The sequence below is a fragment of the Euleptes europaea genome, chromosome 4 (assembly GCF_029931775.1).
Source record: "Euleptes europaea isolate rEulEur1 chromosome 4, rEulEur1.hap1, whole genome shotgun sequence".
NCBI classification, from domain to species: Eukaryota; Metazoa; Chordata; class Lepidosauria; order Squamata; family Sphaerodactylidae; genus Euleptes; species Euleptes europaea.
Genome location: NC_079315.1, coordinates 14921433 through 14937487, shown reverse-complemented (window position 1 = coordinate 14937487; position 16055 = coordinate 14921433). Strand labels below are relative to the sequence as shown.

At 45.7% G+C, this 16055-nt stretch overlaps 1 protein-coding gene across 2 annotated transcripts in view; it reads left to right on the top strand.

The window, feature by feature from the left end:
- MFHAS1 (multifunctional ROCO family signaling regulator 1) overlaps positions 1-15370 on the top strand; it is a 40000-nt gene extending 24630 nt beyond the window's left edge. For both annotated transcript variants that reach the window (XM_056848235.1, XM_056848234.1), the window contains one exon: positions 15200-15370. In XM_056848235.1, coding sequence (XP_056704213.1) covers positions 15200-15330 — 131 coding nt within the window. In that variant the 3' untranslated portion in view covers positions 15331-15370. The remainder of the gene's footprint in view (positions 1-15199) is intronic.
- The last annotated feature ends 685 nt before the right edge of the window (positions 15371-16055 follow it).

The window sequence follows — 16055 nt, the reverse complement described above, 5'->3', positions numbered from 1 at the left end:
GGGATGCAGGAAGACACCCCCCTCCCCCGGCTCCAATGTTAATTCCGTCTCCCCAAAAGCATTGGTAGCTTCTATGGCTAGGGCTTACAGCCTGTCCCTCCTCCCTCGGTTGGTGAAGCATCTCACTTTCTAGGCTGTAAGCAAAGGCTACAGAAAGCATTGGCGCTGATAAAACAGTGTCTGATATAAAGGATGGTGGCAGAGGGTAGCCATACAGTAGAAGAGCAAGATTCGAGTCCAGTAGCACCTTAGAGACCAACAAGATTTTTGGGGTATAAGCTTTCGAGCATCAAAGCTCTCCTTAGATGCTGTGGCATTTTTATTTTGTGGTTTTTTTCTCCCTTAGTCTTTATATTATTATTTTACATTAGATAATCCTGTTGCAAGGTATGGACTTTGATCATTCAGCTATTTAGCAATAATAATAATAATAATAATAGCTGGTTTTTCTATACCAATTTTCTCTACCTTTTAAGGAGAATCAAACCGGCTTACAATCTCCTTCCCTTCCTCTCCCCACAACAGACACCTTGTGAGGTAGGTGAGGCTGAGAGAGCTCGAAGAGAACGGTGACTGGCCCAAGGTCACCCAGCTGGCTTCATGTGGAGGAGTGGGGAATCAAACCCGGTTCTCCAGATCAGCGTCCACCGCTCATGTGTAGGAGTGGAGAATCAAAGACTAACAAAATTTCTGGCAGGGTATGAGCTTTGGGTAACCAGAAAAAAACGCACATGAAAAAAGCCCACAAGAAAATTGCTCACAAAAAAAACCCCACGGTCATAAATGCACACAAGAAAAAAGCCTACATGGAAAAAAGCCCACACGGAAAGAAGGCCACACAGAAAAGTACTCACATTTGAATACTTAATGTTATTTATTTATTTTGTTTTTAAAAAATTACAGCCATAACATAATTTTTACAACCCATAACATAAATTTCACAACTATTAACATTAACAATTACTTGATAAAAAATAACTAGATCAGAAAGAACCATATTTTATTATTTCCAAATAATGAAAAATACTATTTGTACTGGTATGATAATACCTGATAATTATTCATTTTTTATTCTTACATTTCACATTAATTTTATTCACACTTCTGTAAAAGTCTCTTATTTGTTATTTAACTATATACTTTATTCCTTTACAGTGATTATTTGACATGAAATTAAAGCCATTTCACTGTTTTAATATCCTTGCCAATTCTTTCATTTGACATGAAAATGAAGCTATTTCACTATATCTCTGCCAGCTGTTGAAAACACACCCGGAATGAATGGGGACCCCCTGGATTGAATGAGGGACCAACATTCAATAATAAATCGAGTAAATAATAATTCAGATATACATCTTTACTGCAAATTAGCCAATCTCCTTAAGTGAGTAAGTTTATCTTCCACCTGCTCATACTCCTGCATAGAAGTGCCAACCATGTCATGTAGTGCCTCGGATCTTCTCTTTTTCACCTCTGGGCGACCTGCTTGTGCATTAGCCAATGTTAATTTGTGGCAAGCCAGGTCCCTCTGCAGTCCATCAAATAGAAACCACACACTGGGATGACTGCAGTGGAACAGGGAATTAAGAGCGTTGTGAAATCCTTCACAACAGTTAGTAGTTTTTGGTGACCGTTCAAGGGCTGCATCATGATGATTCCATATTCTTATAGGAAACTGAGGATCTCTACCTGCTGCACCCTCGATATAGGTAAAAAAGAAGTACGTGAGCACCTCATTGTAGCTGTCTTCATCTGGAAATGTGGCGGCAAGCTTTTCAAAAACACTTCTTACATCATGTATTGGGACAAAAGCTAATGCAGCAAGAGACTTCAGTGCAGTTTTTATGTTCATATTAGTTTCATATTCAGTCTTCAAGCCAACATTGTTAATTTTCCTAATGAGACTCTGACACAGATGAAAATAACACCCTTTGACCTCAGCGTGGGGAAAGGCAATCTTCACTGCATTCATACAAGCCTTCTCAAAATCGACTAAAACCTTTTGAGGAGCCAGATTTGGAATCAATAGCTTCATTATTTGAAACATTCCATTATAGGTGTCTGTGTTCTTTTTTTGGAGTAAAATGTAAATACATGGCGGATATGAACTACCCACCTTGCCATGCCACGTGTAGTTGGTAAAACATATTTGGCACTTTATCAAATGTGCCATCTCCATAGGTGGTATCTTTGTTCAATTCAAGCATAAGATCTCTATCACCTAAAACCAGAATTCTGTCTGGATTCTCCACACCTGAATCATGAAGTATGAGTTGACTGTACTTTTTAGGGATGTCAAAATTTATGGTTTTGGGGTTAGGCAAATTACCATTTGTTCTGTGATAGAGAAGACTTCTTGCGAGGGATGATTGTCTGGGCATATGGGCCAATATATCATTATTTAACGCTGACAACACATTTCCCATCACATTGCGAGGAGTAGCACTTACTGCTCCCATGTCTTCCCTCATTTTGCTTCTGGCAACGTTTGCTGCTGCTTTTTGAGGACAGGAATCATGACAGTGCTCTGTTGGTTCTTGAACTACGTTGCCATCTTTTGTTTTTATAATTGAATGGCACTTTATAGAGCGATTCTGTCTGCATCTCCAAGTCACCGCTCCATTGACAGTGCGAAAAGCGAGATACTCAAACCCCAAGTAAATCATAACTTCATTGTTCTTCATTCTTGAAAACTCCACTGTTTGCACTACAAAAATAAAAAATAAAACTCATAATGCACATTTTAAAAAAACAGCAATAAGATAGTTGTGTAATAATTTTGCAAGTCAGTAGTGTGCCTGTGCAACTCAGACTTGAGGCAAATGCTGATGGCGCACCTCCCTGCCATCCCCCTGCCCCCCATCCAGTCCTCATCTGGAGGCCTGGTCTACCGCCATAAAAGCCTCTTGGTAGACCTGGCCTCCAGCTGAGTCCCATCGGGAGGCCAGGTCTACCTATTGGCTGTCTTGGTGGTAGACTCCCTGGACTCCAGGGGCCCATAGAAGCCAATGGGTAGACCTGGCCTCCAAGGGTCTTCACAAATGAGAGTGTTCTTGTTGTCTCAGAACACAAGCACAGGAAACTACACACACTTCAGCAATTCTCCAAAAACTGCAGGGGCTGAAAAGGTCCAAACCAGCAGCTCCAACTAAAAAGCACAAAAAACGTCCTGATCCATAACGCCTTTTACAAAGACACTTCAGGATTGTGTCAGCTCTGAGGGGAGAAACGTGGAGGCGTTGCCTGGCAGAGCCTCCAAATTCAGAGCAGCTCTTTTCTAAGGCTTTGGCTGCAACCTGACTGAAACGCCCTTCTTAGGGGGAGAAATTGAAATTGAAAGACGAGCTTAGGAGTACCTGAAGCAGCCCCCCTCACTACCATGCAAAAGAATGTTCTCAATCAAGGATACACCCCATGCCTAGCAAAAAATGACAATTGCAGCAAGCAAGCAAGCAAAGTTATTTCAACAAGGAAATATAGGCACTACCCTTCCCCAGTGTTCTATTTCCAAACTGCAATGAAATGATCACATAACTGAAAAGTAAAATAAAATAGAGACTCACTTTTTCCCCTTCGTGGATGGATGAGGTAGCTGTGCTTGTGTGTCCGAAGTAGAAAAGCGCAAGAGTCCAGTAGAGAATGCAAACTCAATTAACATCTGTGTGAGAACTCCAGAGGTAACGCCCTGCTTCTCTGAATTGAAGGTACTCAGGAAGCCATTTGTTGTCAAGGTAAGGGATGGCCTTTCAAATGGACTATGAAGGTACGCATCATTTTAAACAAATAAGATGTTTGGTTCTTGTAGGTTATCCGGGCTGTGTAACCGTGGTCTTGGGCTAGGAAAGAAAATTCCAAGACCACGGTTACACAGCCCGGATAACCTACAAGAACCAATGAACTCTGACCGTGAAAGCCTTCGACAATAAATAAGATGTTTGCTTCCAAACATATTGTGAATATGGAAATTTTTCTACTTTTCTATTTTTCCGTGTGGGCTTTTTTCCGTGGGCTTTTTTCCATGTGGGCTTTTTTTCTTGTGTGCATTTATGACCATGGGTTTTTTTCTGTGGGTTTTTTTCTTGTGGGCTTTTTTCATAGAACCGAGCTTTCGTGAGCCACAGCTCACTTCTTCAGATGCCATGTGGCTCACGAAAGCTCAAATCCTGCCAGAAATTTTGTTAGTCTTTAAGGTGCTACTGGACACTCGCTTTTTTCTACTGCTACAGACAGACGAACACAGCTACCCGGGTTTAACCTCCATGACATAGCTACCCAGTAGTTCAAGATCAGACAGATCGTGTAAAAAGGTGCTTTTTCTGATGCTTGGGCTGTTTGAAGGAGAAGGAGTCAGAGGCTGAATATCATCTTGAACGTGCTCCTGATTCAGTTTCCATTCTGCTACAGCAGTACGATGTGTGATGTTGTTAATCCAGTTACTGTTACCATCAATTCAATACTCATGTAATTGAATTAATTCTAAACCAGCTTTCTCTTTTTGGTGAGCATCTCTTCCTTGCTTTCCTCCCATCTCAGAGATGATCTGGGAGTGGTGAGAGTGTGCTGGTCCTTTGCTTCATGCGTGAAATAACCAGTCGTCGATTTGAACAGCGAGAGGTTGGCCTCTTAGTTCTCCTGGTTTTGGTGTCCTAATTTGTAATAATGGAAACTATAAATGTCTTTAGAGGAAGATTTTTGTACAAGGTGATTGATGAGTGATTGCAGGATTATTTGGAAGTGGTTCTGTTTATATCCGACAGGAGAAAGGTCCAAGCGCTGATGGGAGAACCAGGTTTGATTCCCCACTCCTCCACATGAGCGGCGGAGGCTAATCTGGTGAACCGGGTTGGTTTCCCCACTTCTACACATGAAGACAGCTGGGTGACCTTGGGCTAGTCACAGCTCTCTTTGAGCTCTCTCAGCCCCACCTACCTCACAGGGTGTCTGTTGTGGGGAGGGGAAGGGAAGGTGATTGTAAACCGATTGGATTCTTCCTTAAATGGTAGAGAAAGTCGGCATATAAAAACCAACTCTTCTTCTTTTTCTATGAAATTCCTGTATATATGCAAAATGTGTGTGTGTGCGCACAAAATTTGGATTTTGTACGCACCCAACAGATGTGTCTGTGCAAGACCATACATAGCCCTCAATAGACTACTGGACCCCACATACAGAAGAACCTGTCTCCTCCCCTCTTTACTGGTGTGACCGCTTCAGCCTGCCAAGGGCTCCTTCCGGGAAGGTGCCCTTGGTTGCATCCAGTAAGAGTTATTGTGGGCATATAAGTGTTCTTAGCAGCTGCGCTGTAGCTTTTGACTCCCTTTTCTCTGGAAGTTCGCCAAAGTCTGATCTTGGCATTTTCTGGAAGTGATGTAAGACGTTTTAATTTTAGCCAGCCTTTTAGTAGCAGGGGCATAAGGATATTGCATATGTGAGAATCTGTGATTTAAAATAGCTGCTCCTCACCTTGTCCCTAATTGACAGGGTCAGAAAACTCAATAGATCAGGGGAGGGGCCGTGGCTCAGTGGTAGAGCCCCTGCTTGGCATGCAGAAGGTCCCAGTTTCAATCCCCGGCATCTCCAGTTAAAGGGACTAGGCAAGTAGATGATGTGATGTCTGCCTGAGACCCCGGAGAGCCACTGCCGGTCTTGTGTAGACAATACTAACCTTGATGCAAACCACTGGGTATCCAGACAAGTAGCTGAATTCTATCTTGGGATATGAAAGACCCGGGGAGACGATGCTAAAGTTGATGCAGAATTTTAAACCCTTTGAGCTGTTTAAATGATCATGTAGCCGCTTTTTTGTTGTATCGAATTATTGTTGTTTTAACGCTGTAATACTGGTCAATGACAGCAGTAAATTATACTGACTTTAATGGACCAAGGGTCTGATTCAGTATAAGGCAGCTTCATGTGTTCATCAGTAAAGGTCCAGATCACAGCAATAGAATTGTAAAGATTCAGAATACCAATATGAATTGTAATACATGGCATTTGTAAAGCCTCTCTGGGGTCTCAGGCAGAGGTCTTCCACACTGCCTGATCCTTTCAGTCGGAGGTGCCAGGGAGTGAACGTGGGGCCTTCGGGATGCAAAGCAGATGCTCTACCACCAAGCCACAGCCCCTCGCCATATTGCATACCTGTCGAAAGGGTTTAGAGGCTGAGTGATCTGGCTCAGGGTGATGTGGGATTCGAACCAGGCATTTGCCCGCTCAGTCATTGCACTAGGCTAGATCTTGCTGGTGGTTGTGCATTGCTCTCTCTAAGCTGGTGAACCAGGTTGGTTTCCCCACTCCTACGCACAAAGCCTGTTGAATGTCATTGGGCTAGTCACAGCTTTATTAGAGCTCCCTCAGCCCCCCCCTCCTCCTCCTCATTCTTCTTCCACCAGCTTAAACCCATGGAGATAAGGTGTTTTTAATGAAAGAAATATTACCATCTGGGTGTGTGTGTGTGTGGTGAGTGAGTCCGATACGATAAAGTTTATTGTTTGCGGCCCAAGTCCTGAGTCTGGAGAGGTTGAAGACCACTGAGATAAATGATTGGTTGGTTGGCTGGACAGGGGAGGCTCTTCTCAGTATTAGGTTCATCGGGAAAATTGGCCTTTACAGCAGCATGATTTTGAGATTCTCTACAGTAACACACACACACACACATTGTACTTAAAGAAAAATATAATGTGCCAGTGCTCTGTTTTGTTCCCTTTAGTGTCATTTCAGGAAATATCTCTTTCTACTCAGCACTCTTCCAATGTAAACAGACCTAATCTTTTAAATCTCTGTTAAACCTCAGTGTTTCCAATCATTTTACTGCCATTTTTAGACTCCCCCCCAAAAAAAAAATTCATTGCTTTTGCTAGCAGGGAGGGGGTTACCCAGTATCCAAGCCAACGGTGCATCTAGTTACTGAGGGATTTTAATATTTGCCGTGATGCCTCACATGCTCTGATATTGCAATCTTTGATTTTTCATTCATTCCATAATCCGTGCTGGATTCAGACAGCATGCTCCTCTTTAATAATGTCTTGTTGATTCATCTGGTTTATTTGAGCCCATCTGTGGAAGCACCAGCAGCATATAAAATTATTCTTCCATTTCTATCATGAAGGCAGAATTCAAACATCTGATTAAGTTGGCTATCCCTGTAAGAATCCACTTTTGACAGCTTCCCAATCCATTGTGGGGCTTCTGTTTGTTCTTGCATATCCTCCGTTTATTAATTCCCTTCTTCCCTGCTGTTCCTTTGAATGGCTCAGAGTACCGGGCATATCGATCTGGGGTGGTTTTTCATCCAGGCAAGTTAATGGATCACACCTGCTTAGCTTCAGCAGCGAAACTGCATTTGGATGCCTTCACCAGTTCCCTGTGCCTCTGTGGTCGTTTATGCATGGGTACTTTCACTCACGTTTGCCCGCGGTCTGTCTCAGTTGCTTGTTGGAGTTATGCATGAATTTTCCGTCCATTAGAGATGACCTCTCTGCCAGCCCGAGACTTCCCGTTCCTCAGTTAACCCGATTCTTCCCTCTCCCCTGAGCTCAGCCCGGGTGAATTCCCCATGCATAAGGCAAAGCGCAGGACACGCATATTTGGTTTCGCTCACAGCCAATTACAAAGCAGTGTGTAAAGAGGCATGGATTCAAATGTTTCCTGCTTCCTGGTAGCTCCTTCTGAGCAGAAGAAACGCTTTTTAAAACTGAAGCTTGAATTCCCCCCCCCTTTCAGATTGCTCCGTGGTGTAGTGGTTAAGAGCGATGGTTTGGAGCGGTGGAGTCTGATCTGGAGAACCGGGTTTGATTCCCCACTCCTCCACATGAGCGGCGGAGGCTAATCTGGTGAACTACATTTGTTTCCCCACTCCTACACATGATGCCAGCTAGGTGACCTTGGGCTAGTCACAGCTGTCTCAGAAATGTCTGAGCCCCACCTACCTCACAGGGTGTCTGTTGTGAGGAAGGGAAGGTCATTGTAAGCCGGTTTGAGTCTTCCTTAAGTGGTAGAGAAAGTTGGCATATAAAAACCAACTTTTCTTCTTCTAAAATGCTTTTTTATGCAGCAGTTGGGTTTTGGGGGGGATTTTCTCTCACAGTAAGCTCTACAAAGTAAGCCAATTACAAAGCACCATTTCAAGGGGCGGGGACTTGATTTGAGCTTGGAGACTGCTGGTGCAGAGATTCCCAACAGGAAAGTGTGGGTCCAGTGAGCAACGAACCTCGGAAAACTCTCAGGCATAAACAACCTGTGCTGCTTTTTATAGGAGAGCCCCAAAGCAGTGTCCGTCGCCAGAATTTAAAAGTTACAATCAATAAATCTGTGCAGGTATGAACTCTGCAATTTTGATGATCTTTCTTTATGATCCACCGGGTAAAGTTCTGTTGAGTTTTGTGGCCACCGTTGGAGGGATGTGGGCAGGGGTTTACTGGGCAGCACGGATGTCAGATTTATCTCCTCTCACGTTGCAAATCAGGCATTTGAGTCTCCTCCTATTGTTTGTTTGGGTTTTTTTGCCATCAAGTCACAGCTGACTTAATGGCGACCCCGTAGTGTTTTTAAGGCAAGATTCACAGGTGGTTTGCCATTGCCTGCTTCCACATCATGCTCCTGGTATTCCTTGGGGGTCTCCCATCCAAATACTTGCCCAGGTCAAGGCTGAAAGGGTGTGACTGCCCCAAGGTCACCCAGCAAGTTTCCATGGCAGAGTAGGGATTCAAACCTGGGTTTCCCAGGTCCTAGTCCCGACACCTTAACCACGACACCACGCTGGCTCTCCTAATAACTGTACAAGCTACAGTTCCATGTGTGTGTGTGTGAGGTGCCGTCAAGTCACTTCCGACTCCTGGCGACCCTATGAATCAGTGTCCTCCAAAATGTCCTATCTTTGACAGCCTTGCTCAGGTCTTGCAAATTGAAAGCCGTGGCTTCCTTTATTGAGTCAATCCATCTCTTGCTGGGTCTTCCTCTTTTCCTGCTGCCCTCAGCTTTTCCTAGCATGATTGTCTTTTCCAGGGACTCTACTCTGGTCTTCTTCTCATAATGTGGCCAAAGTACGACAGCCTCAGTTTAGTAATTTTAGCTTCTAGGGTCAATTCAGGCTTGATTTGACCTATAACCCGCTGATTTGTTTTTTTGGCAGTCCACGGTATCCGTTCCATAGTCAGAGGTTTAAAAAGGTAAAGGTAGTCCCCTGCGCAAGCACCAGGTCATTCCTGACCCATGGGGTGACGTCACATCATGACATTTACTAGGCAGACTGTGTTGACGGGGTGGTTTGCCAGTGCCTTCCCAGTCGTCTACACTTTACCCCCAGCAAGCTGGGTACTTGTTTCACCGACCTCGGAAGGATGGAAGGCTGAGTCAACCTTGAGCCGGCTGTTGGAAATAATCAAGCCAGCAGCAAGTGCATCGGGGGTAAGGACCTAGAAAGTCCTGAATTGCAAAATATTGGAGCCGTCTGTCTTGTCTGCAAGTCTGACTCCAGCGTTCCTCACCATTCAACGTTGCCTGCCTAGACAATAGATTCCATTATGGGAAACAGTATTGACTTTTTTTTGCTTCTGGGAGGTTACCAACCAGAGACAGATAATCATTCTGAGACCGTCGAGAGTGGTTTGGCCAGAATGTTGCTGCTTCCCACAATGGGGGCACACATTAGCCTTTCTCCGCCGTCACTTTTGGCCAACACTTGCATCGGAGCGATTAAAAAAAAAACTACCCGTCGTGTTTACTGGAAGGGAAAGTGGGGTGAATGCACACGCCATAAGCAGCAGTCGTCCTTTCAAGCTGCTTCTAGCTCTCTGTGGGGGAGGGGGGATCTTGCTTGCAGACAGTTTGGAGTAGAAATTGGGGAGCATATGCATTCAGAATCACAAGTTTTCGTTGCATCCTTCTACAGAGTTTTTAATGCCGAGAAAAGGAATCCTCGGCTTTATCTGAAGCCAGCTCGTGAAGGTTTGCTGCGCTGTATTGTTTTAAGAAACATGAATTGAACAGCCACTATGATAAAACATTTATAACCAAGTACTGTACAAATCCAGTTTGACCGTTATCTAAAGCTATAGAAAAGAATGAAGGTGAAATTGCTGTTTTGCTTCCTTTTAACGTTGCTGTTTCCCTTCCCCTTGAAGCATACATTTTGTGTGTCTGTGTAGCTGACAGCCCTGAGTTCTACAATTGATAGAATCGTAGAGTTGGAAAGGGCCATAGAGGTCATCTAGTCCAACCCCCTGCCCAATGCAGGATCAGCCTAGCGCATCCCTGACAAGTGCTTGTCCAGCCTCTACTTACAGACTGTCAGTGAGGGGGAGCTCGCCACCTCCCTAGGTAGCCGATTCCACTGTTGAACAGCTCTTACTTTTAAATTGTTTTCCCTAATATCCAGCCGGGACCTTTCCGCCCACAATTTAAACCCATTATTGTGAGTCCTATCCTCTGCTGCCAACAGGAAGAGCTCCCTGCCCTCTTCTATGTGACACCCCCCCCTCAACCGCCTCTTCTCCAGACTGAACATTCCCAACTCCCTCTGCCTTTCCTCACAGCGTGGTGTAGTGGTTAAAGAGTGGTGGTTTGGAACAGTGGACTCGAATCTGGAGAACCGGGTTTGATTCTCCACTCTTCCACATGAGCGGCGGACGCTAATCTGGTGAACTGGGTTGGTTTCCCCACGCCTACACATGAAGCCTGCTGGGTGACCTTGGGCTAGTCACAGCTCTCTCAGCCCCACCTACCTCACAGGGTGTCCGTTGTGGGGAGGGGAAGGGAAGGTGATTGTAAGCCGGTTTGATTCTTCCTTAAATGGCAGAGAAAGTCATCTTATAAAAACCAACTACTCTTCTTCTCATAAGGCTTGGTCTCCAAGCCCCTATCATCCTCATCGCTCTCCTCTGCACCCACTCCATTCTGTCCGCATCCTTTGTGAAGTGAGGCGTCCAGAAATGCACACAATACTCCAGGTGTGGCCTGACCAATGCAGCGTACAGCTGAACTATGACATCTTGCAATGTGGATGTTATGCCTCCGTTGATAACCCCCAAGATCGCATTAGCCTTTCTTGTAGCTGCATCACACTGGCTGCTCATATTTAACTTACGGTCCACCCGTACTCCAAGCTCTTGTTCACACACACACTACTACCCAGAAGTATATATACCCCACCCACTATACATGTTCCTCATTTTTGTTACCCAGATGTTGACAAAATGCTATGACCTTAGGCAGACCATGAGAGGGAGGGCACCTTGGCCATCTTCTGGGCATGGAGTAGGGGGTCACTGGGGAGGTAGCTGTGAATTTCCTGCATTGTGCAGGGCGTTGGACTAGATGACGCTGGTGGTCCCTTCCAACTCTATGATTCTATGTAGAACTTGGCACTTATTTAATGCAGTCTGTACATTATTGCAGTGGTTTTTGTTTTATAAAAATGTTTGAGCTTCAGAGAATGCTTTCCGTACTGACTTATCTGCCAAAGAACCCATGATATGAAACCCTTTGAGTGTTGTGGAGAATTCTGGGGCACATCCCAGGGGTGGCACATGGCACAGGGGACCTGTGGAAAAGTTATAGCAGATGCTAGTCATGGCATCTTTTGGAGAAACTTACCTGCCAGTATATTTTTTCTCATAGACATATCCCTGTTAGGCTTCCTAAATAAACTGATTTTTTCCCCCGGAATACTTGGAGGACACATCCTTCCTCTTGACTTGTATCTAAAAGTAGCCAGTGTAATTGAGAGCCAAGAGTTCTCGTTACCCTTCCGCTCTCTCGAGCAAAAGCAAAATGCTGCCTCTGACCGAGGTGTGATCTTCCCAAGAAACACATCCATTAAAGTTTAAATATGTGTGAGAGTTAACATTTCACAGCTCAATATAAACATCCTTTGCTGGCTCACGGCAGTTTGATAGCAAGCATTTCTCTCCCTTCCCTTTACACACCAGAACTGAAAGGCGGGGGCTGTAATGTCAGAACAGCCTCTTATTTGGCCAATTTTTTTATTTAAAAATGCCTCATCACATGTAGTTAGTTAGCAGGCAGAATGTATCCCAGAATGAGAGGATTTCAAGCTTTGCGACAGTTTGCATTTGTTTTCCCTTCTGTTTTTGGTAGTTAGAAAACGGTGAGGAGGGGGCTAAGATTTACCCACTCTGTATACTGTAGGGCCTAATTCTCATGGGCCATTTATGCAGGGGCAATTTTGATGCTCGCTCAAAGTTCTTTTTTTAAAATGCAAACTTTAAAATGCCTATTCACGGTCCCAATGCAAAAGGAGAAATTCAACCCCCCCTCCCATTCGCCTGCTCCTTCGTTCCTGTTTGCATAGCCATTAGCGTGTGCATAGCTAACATGCAGCTGTGATTTTGCATGCTTGCATGAAGGGATTCTTCGCGGCGGAGCAAACACAAAAGGTCGCGTTAAAGGGGCTCTTAAGAAATGCGAAGCAGGTATGCGCCGGCTTCACAGTCACTTCCTGAATGACATTTCAGTGTGAAAAACTAAAAAAAAATATTCGGGGCAATTCAGCCTGCAACGCGCTGCTAATTACCAAGCATAAACGGCCATGGAGTCAGTAACCGCAGCATTTCAGAACCAAAAATCTTTCCACGCAAAAAAACTGGAGATCAGGGAGCAGGGTTCTCAACCAAATTTTCTCTAGCATGCCAGGTTTCTGTGTGTAGGGAGCAGGTTTTAATAAGTGCCTGATCTGTGAATAGGGTTGCCAACCTCCAGGTACTAGGTGGAGATCTGCTATTCTAGCGGATTCCAGAGGCTGTACCACTGACCTATGTACGGCCCTTCCCCTTTGCATGTACAGTACAGTGACCGTCACCGAAAAAACTATTGCATCTGCAGTGACGAGAAAGATCTATTTCTGGCTAAAGTTCTGATTGATGAGCGACTCATTCATGTTTGCAAGTCCTCTCTCGGTGCTGCAGTGACCAAGCGCTGAATGCGCATTTGTGATCCGAGCCAAGAGTCCAGCCTTCGACCTAAAACTCTTTCCCGGGTTGTGTATTTATAATTGAGCCCGCTTCTCTTGCCTGGAGGCTCCTAAGGTGACACGCAGTGGTCGGAAAGCAACGCTGCAGTTTAATTTCTCTTGCTTCAGTCGGTGCCTCTTGTTTGTTTTAAAACGAAACATTTCCAGGGAACGGTTTCTTTGTGGTGTAGTGGTGAAGAGCGGTGGACTCTGATCTGGAGAGCCGGGTTCGATTCCCCACTCCTCCCCTTGAACGGTGGAGGCTAATCTGGTGAACCGGGTTGGTTTCCCCTCTCCTCCGCATGAAGCCAGCTGGGTGACCTTGGGCTAGTCACAGTTCTCTCAGAGCTCTCTCAGCCCCACCTACCACACAGGGTGTCTGTGGTAGGGAGGGGAAGGGAAGGTGATTGTAAGCCGGTTTGATTCTTCTTTAAGTGGTAGAGAAAGTCGGCATATAAAAACCCACGCTCCTTCTCTTCTCTTTATATTTGAAATGCTTTGCCATCAAGGGGGGGAGGGTTTCCCATCATGTGCATGACATGCCTCCGAAGGAATGTGCTATCCAAACACAAGACGAAGTTGCAAAAGGTCTAACCGTTGAGTAAAAGTGGCTGGTTTCTCCTGTCCCCTTTCTTTCCACTGTTTTAGGAGGAGGAGCCAGGAATTCACTGATCAGCTTGGCTTGGCCTGACTTATTTATTTATTATTTCAACTTACTGCCCCCCCCCACGCTCCCCCCCCCCAGCCAAGACCGGGCTTAGATTGTAAATCGCTAGTGTCGGACTTGGGCTTAGAATGTGCAAATGCTTCTGAAAGTTGTAGCTGTCCGACGAAAATTGTGAACCGAGCAAGCGGCGAGCAGCTTGAGGCTCCATACTGCGCGTGTGAGAGAGAGCAGCCACCCTGGGATGACAGCATCCCAGAGTTTCAATTTTTAATGACGGCAGAAAGCGGCCGCTGGCGGTTTCTCCAAAAGGCGGCCTTCTCTCGCATTCCTCCCGTTCGATTTGGATCGACCCCCTTTCGCCGGGGGGCGGGGGATAATTTCTGTGATTCCCCCACTCCTCCACATGAGCGGTGGAGGCTAATCTGCTGAACCGGGTTGGTTTCCCCGCTCCTCCACGTGGGTGACCTTGGGCTAGTCACAGCTCTCTCAGCCCCACCTACCTCACAGGGTGTCTGTTGTGGGGAAGGGAAGGGGACTGTAAGCCGGTTTGATTCTTCCTTAAGTGGTGGAAAAAGTCGGCATATAAAAACCAACTTCTTCTTCATATGTATCACTACATTTGCTCACATCGATCTTATTTTATTCGGTTTCTTATCCCGTCCTTCCTCCACACAGCTCACAGCAGTGATCCGTGGTTCTTTTCTCCCTTTCTCCCCCCCCCCAATTTTATCCTCAGACTGGCCCTTGCACGGGGTGAGGCCGTGTTGCGGTGACTGACACACGGAGTCACCCAATGAGTTTCACAGCGTGGGTCTGTGCGTCACTCCCTTCCCCTCCGATCTACCCACACTAATGAAATTTACTGTGAGCATCTTGGGGCAAGGATTTGCAAACTGGGATTTAGGCTGAAAATTTAAAAAAATTGGCTGGGCAGAAGGGAGCTTTCCTTCTGCGGGAGGTTTTAACAGAGCATTGCCGGTGCTTAGAGCATTACGCCATCGGAGAGGGTGACAGCAGATGACCCCACCAAGGGGGCTCTTCTCTCCCCCTTCCCCCATTCGGTTTAGGTTCATAAATACTGCAGTGTATCTCAACAGCCCTTGCCAGCACTCTTAATGGTAGCCATAGTTCAAATCATTTATTCAGGCCTTTGTTGAAAGGCCACAGTGATAAATCTCCAGCTCCATCTGCCCCTGAATCCTAACTGCAAAAAGTCTTGCATTCTCTGCCCTTTTCCTTATTAGACCCTGGGAGCGTACATGTTAATCTTGATAAAGATCTCTGGAGCCTGTATGCAATGATGCAGGAGGAGAGGGGGGAAGGAAGGCTGGGACAGATGTTTGCTTTTCGTCAAGGGCAACTGATAATCCTTTAGCTGTTTGGTTTCTAAAAATGAGAATTTGTGTTGGGTAACAGGCTTTGTACAATGTTACATTTCCCCAATACGTAATGGAGACGCGAGTTACAGCCGTCTCCTATCTTTGAGGAAACGGTCTGTCTTGTGAATCTGAAGGCTGTGTCGCTGTCTCTCTGATCCCGTCAACCTTTACCTTTGTTTCTCCCAGGGGAATTGCTGAGTCAGCCCAGGCCGGAGGGAGTGACCGAGATCATCTGTCCCAAGAACGGAAACGAGCGCGTGAACGTGGCTTTGGTATACCCGCCGACACCGACGGTGATCAGCCCTTGTTCCAAGTGACCTCTGGAAATCGCCTGCCTTTGCCCCTGTAGAAGGACACTCCGACACCCCCTTAATCAAACAAGCCCTTGCTAAGCATTTTTGGAGACGTAACAGATGATTCTGATTTGTTTTGGGGGGGGCCTGGACATCGCAGCTTGGGAAACAAAGGTATAGTGAAATCAATATGTTCTCTTGCAAGTAGCGAATGTTTGCACTAGTAGTCTCGAAGCTAAATGTGTGTTGGAGAGGCAGCGTTTCATGAAGGTTGTTTTCTTTCATAGAACTTGCGCCTTCAAAGTACTTTGTCCCTCCATGGGCTACAAATGTATGCTTGTGCTTTTCCTGATGGAAACATCTGTGCCTGCCGTAATTGCAAACGCGTTGAAATTTGCCCGCAACTGCTGTTCTGAGCAAACAGTGACAGGGTGGGGTGACCCAAATGACAGCAAGTTCAAACGTTTCTGGCATGTCACGGCCAACATACGCTGCCATCCTAAGCAGAGTTACACCCTTCTAAGCCCATTTATAAGAGCCCCGTGGCGCAGAGTGGTCAGCTGCAGTACTGCAGTCCAAGCTCTGCTCACGACCTGAGTTCGATCCCAACGGAAGTTGGTTTCAGGTAGCCGGCTCAAGGTTGACTCAAACTTCCATCCTTCCGAGGTTGGTAAAACGAGTACCCAGCTTGCTGGGGGTAAAGTGTAGATGACTGGGGAAGGCACTGGCAAACCACCCCGTAAACAAAG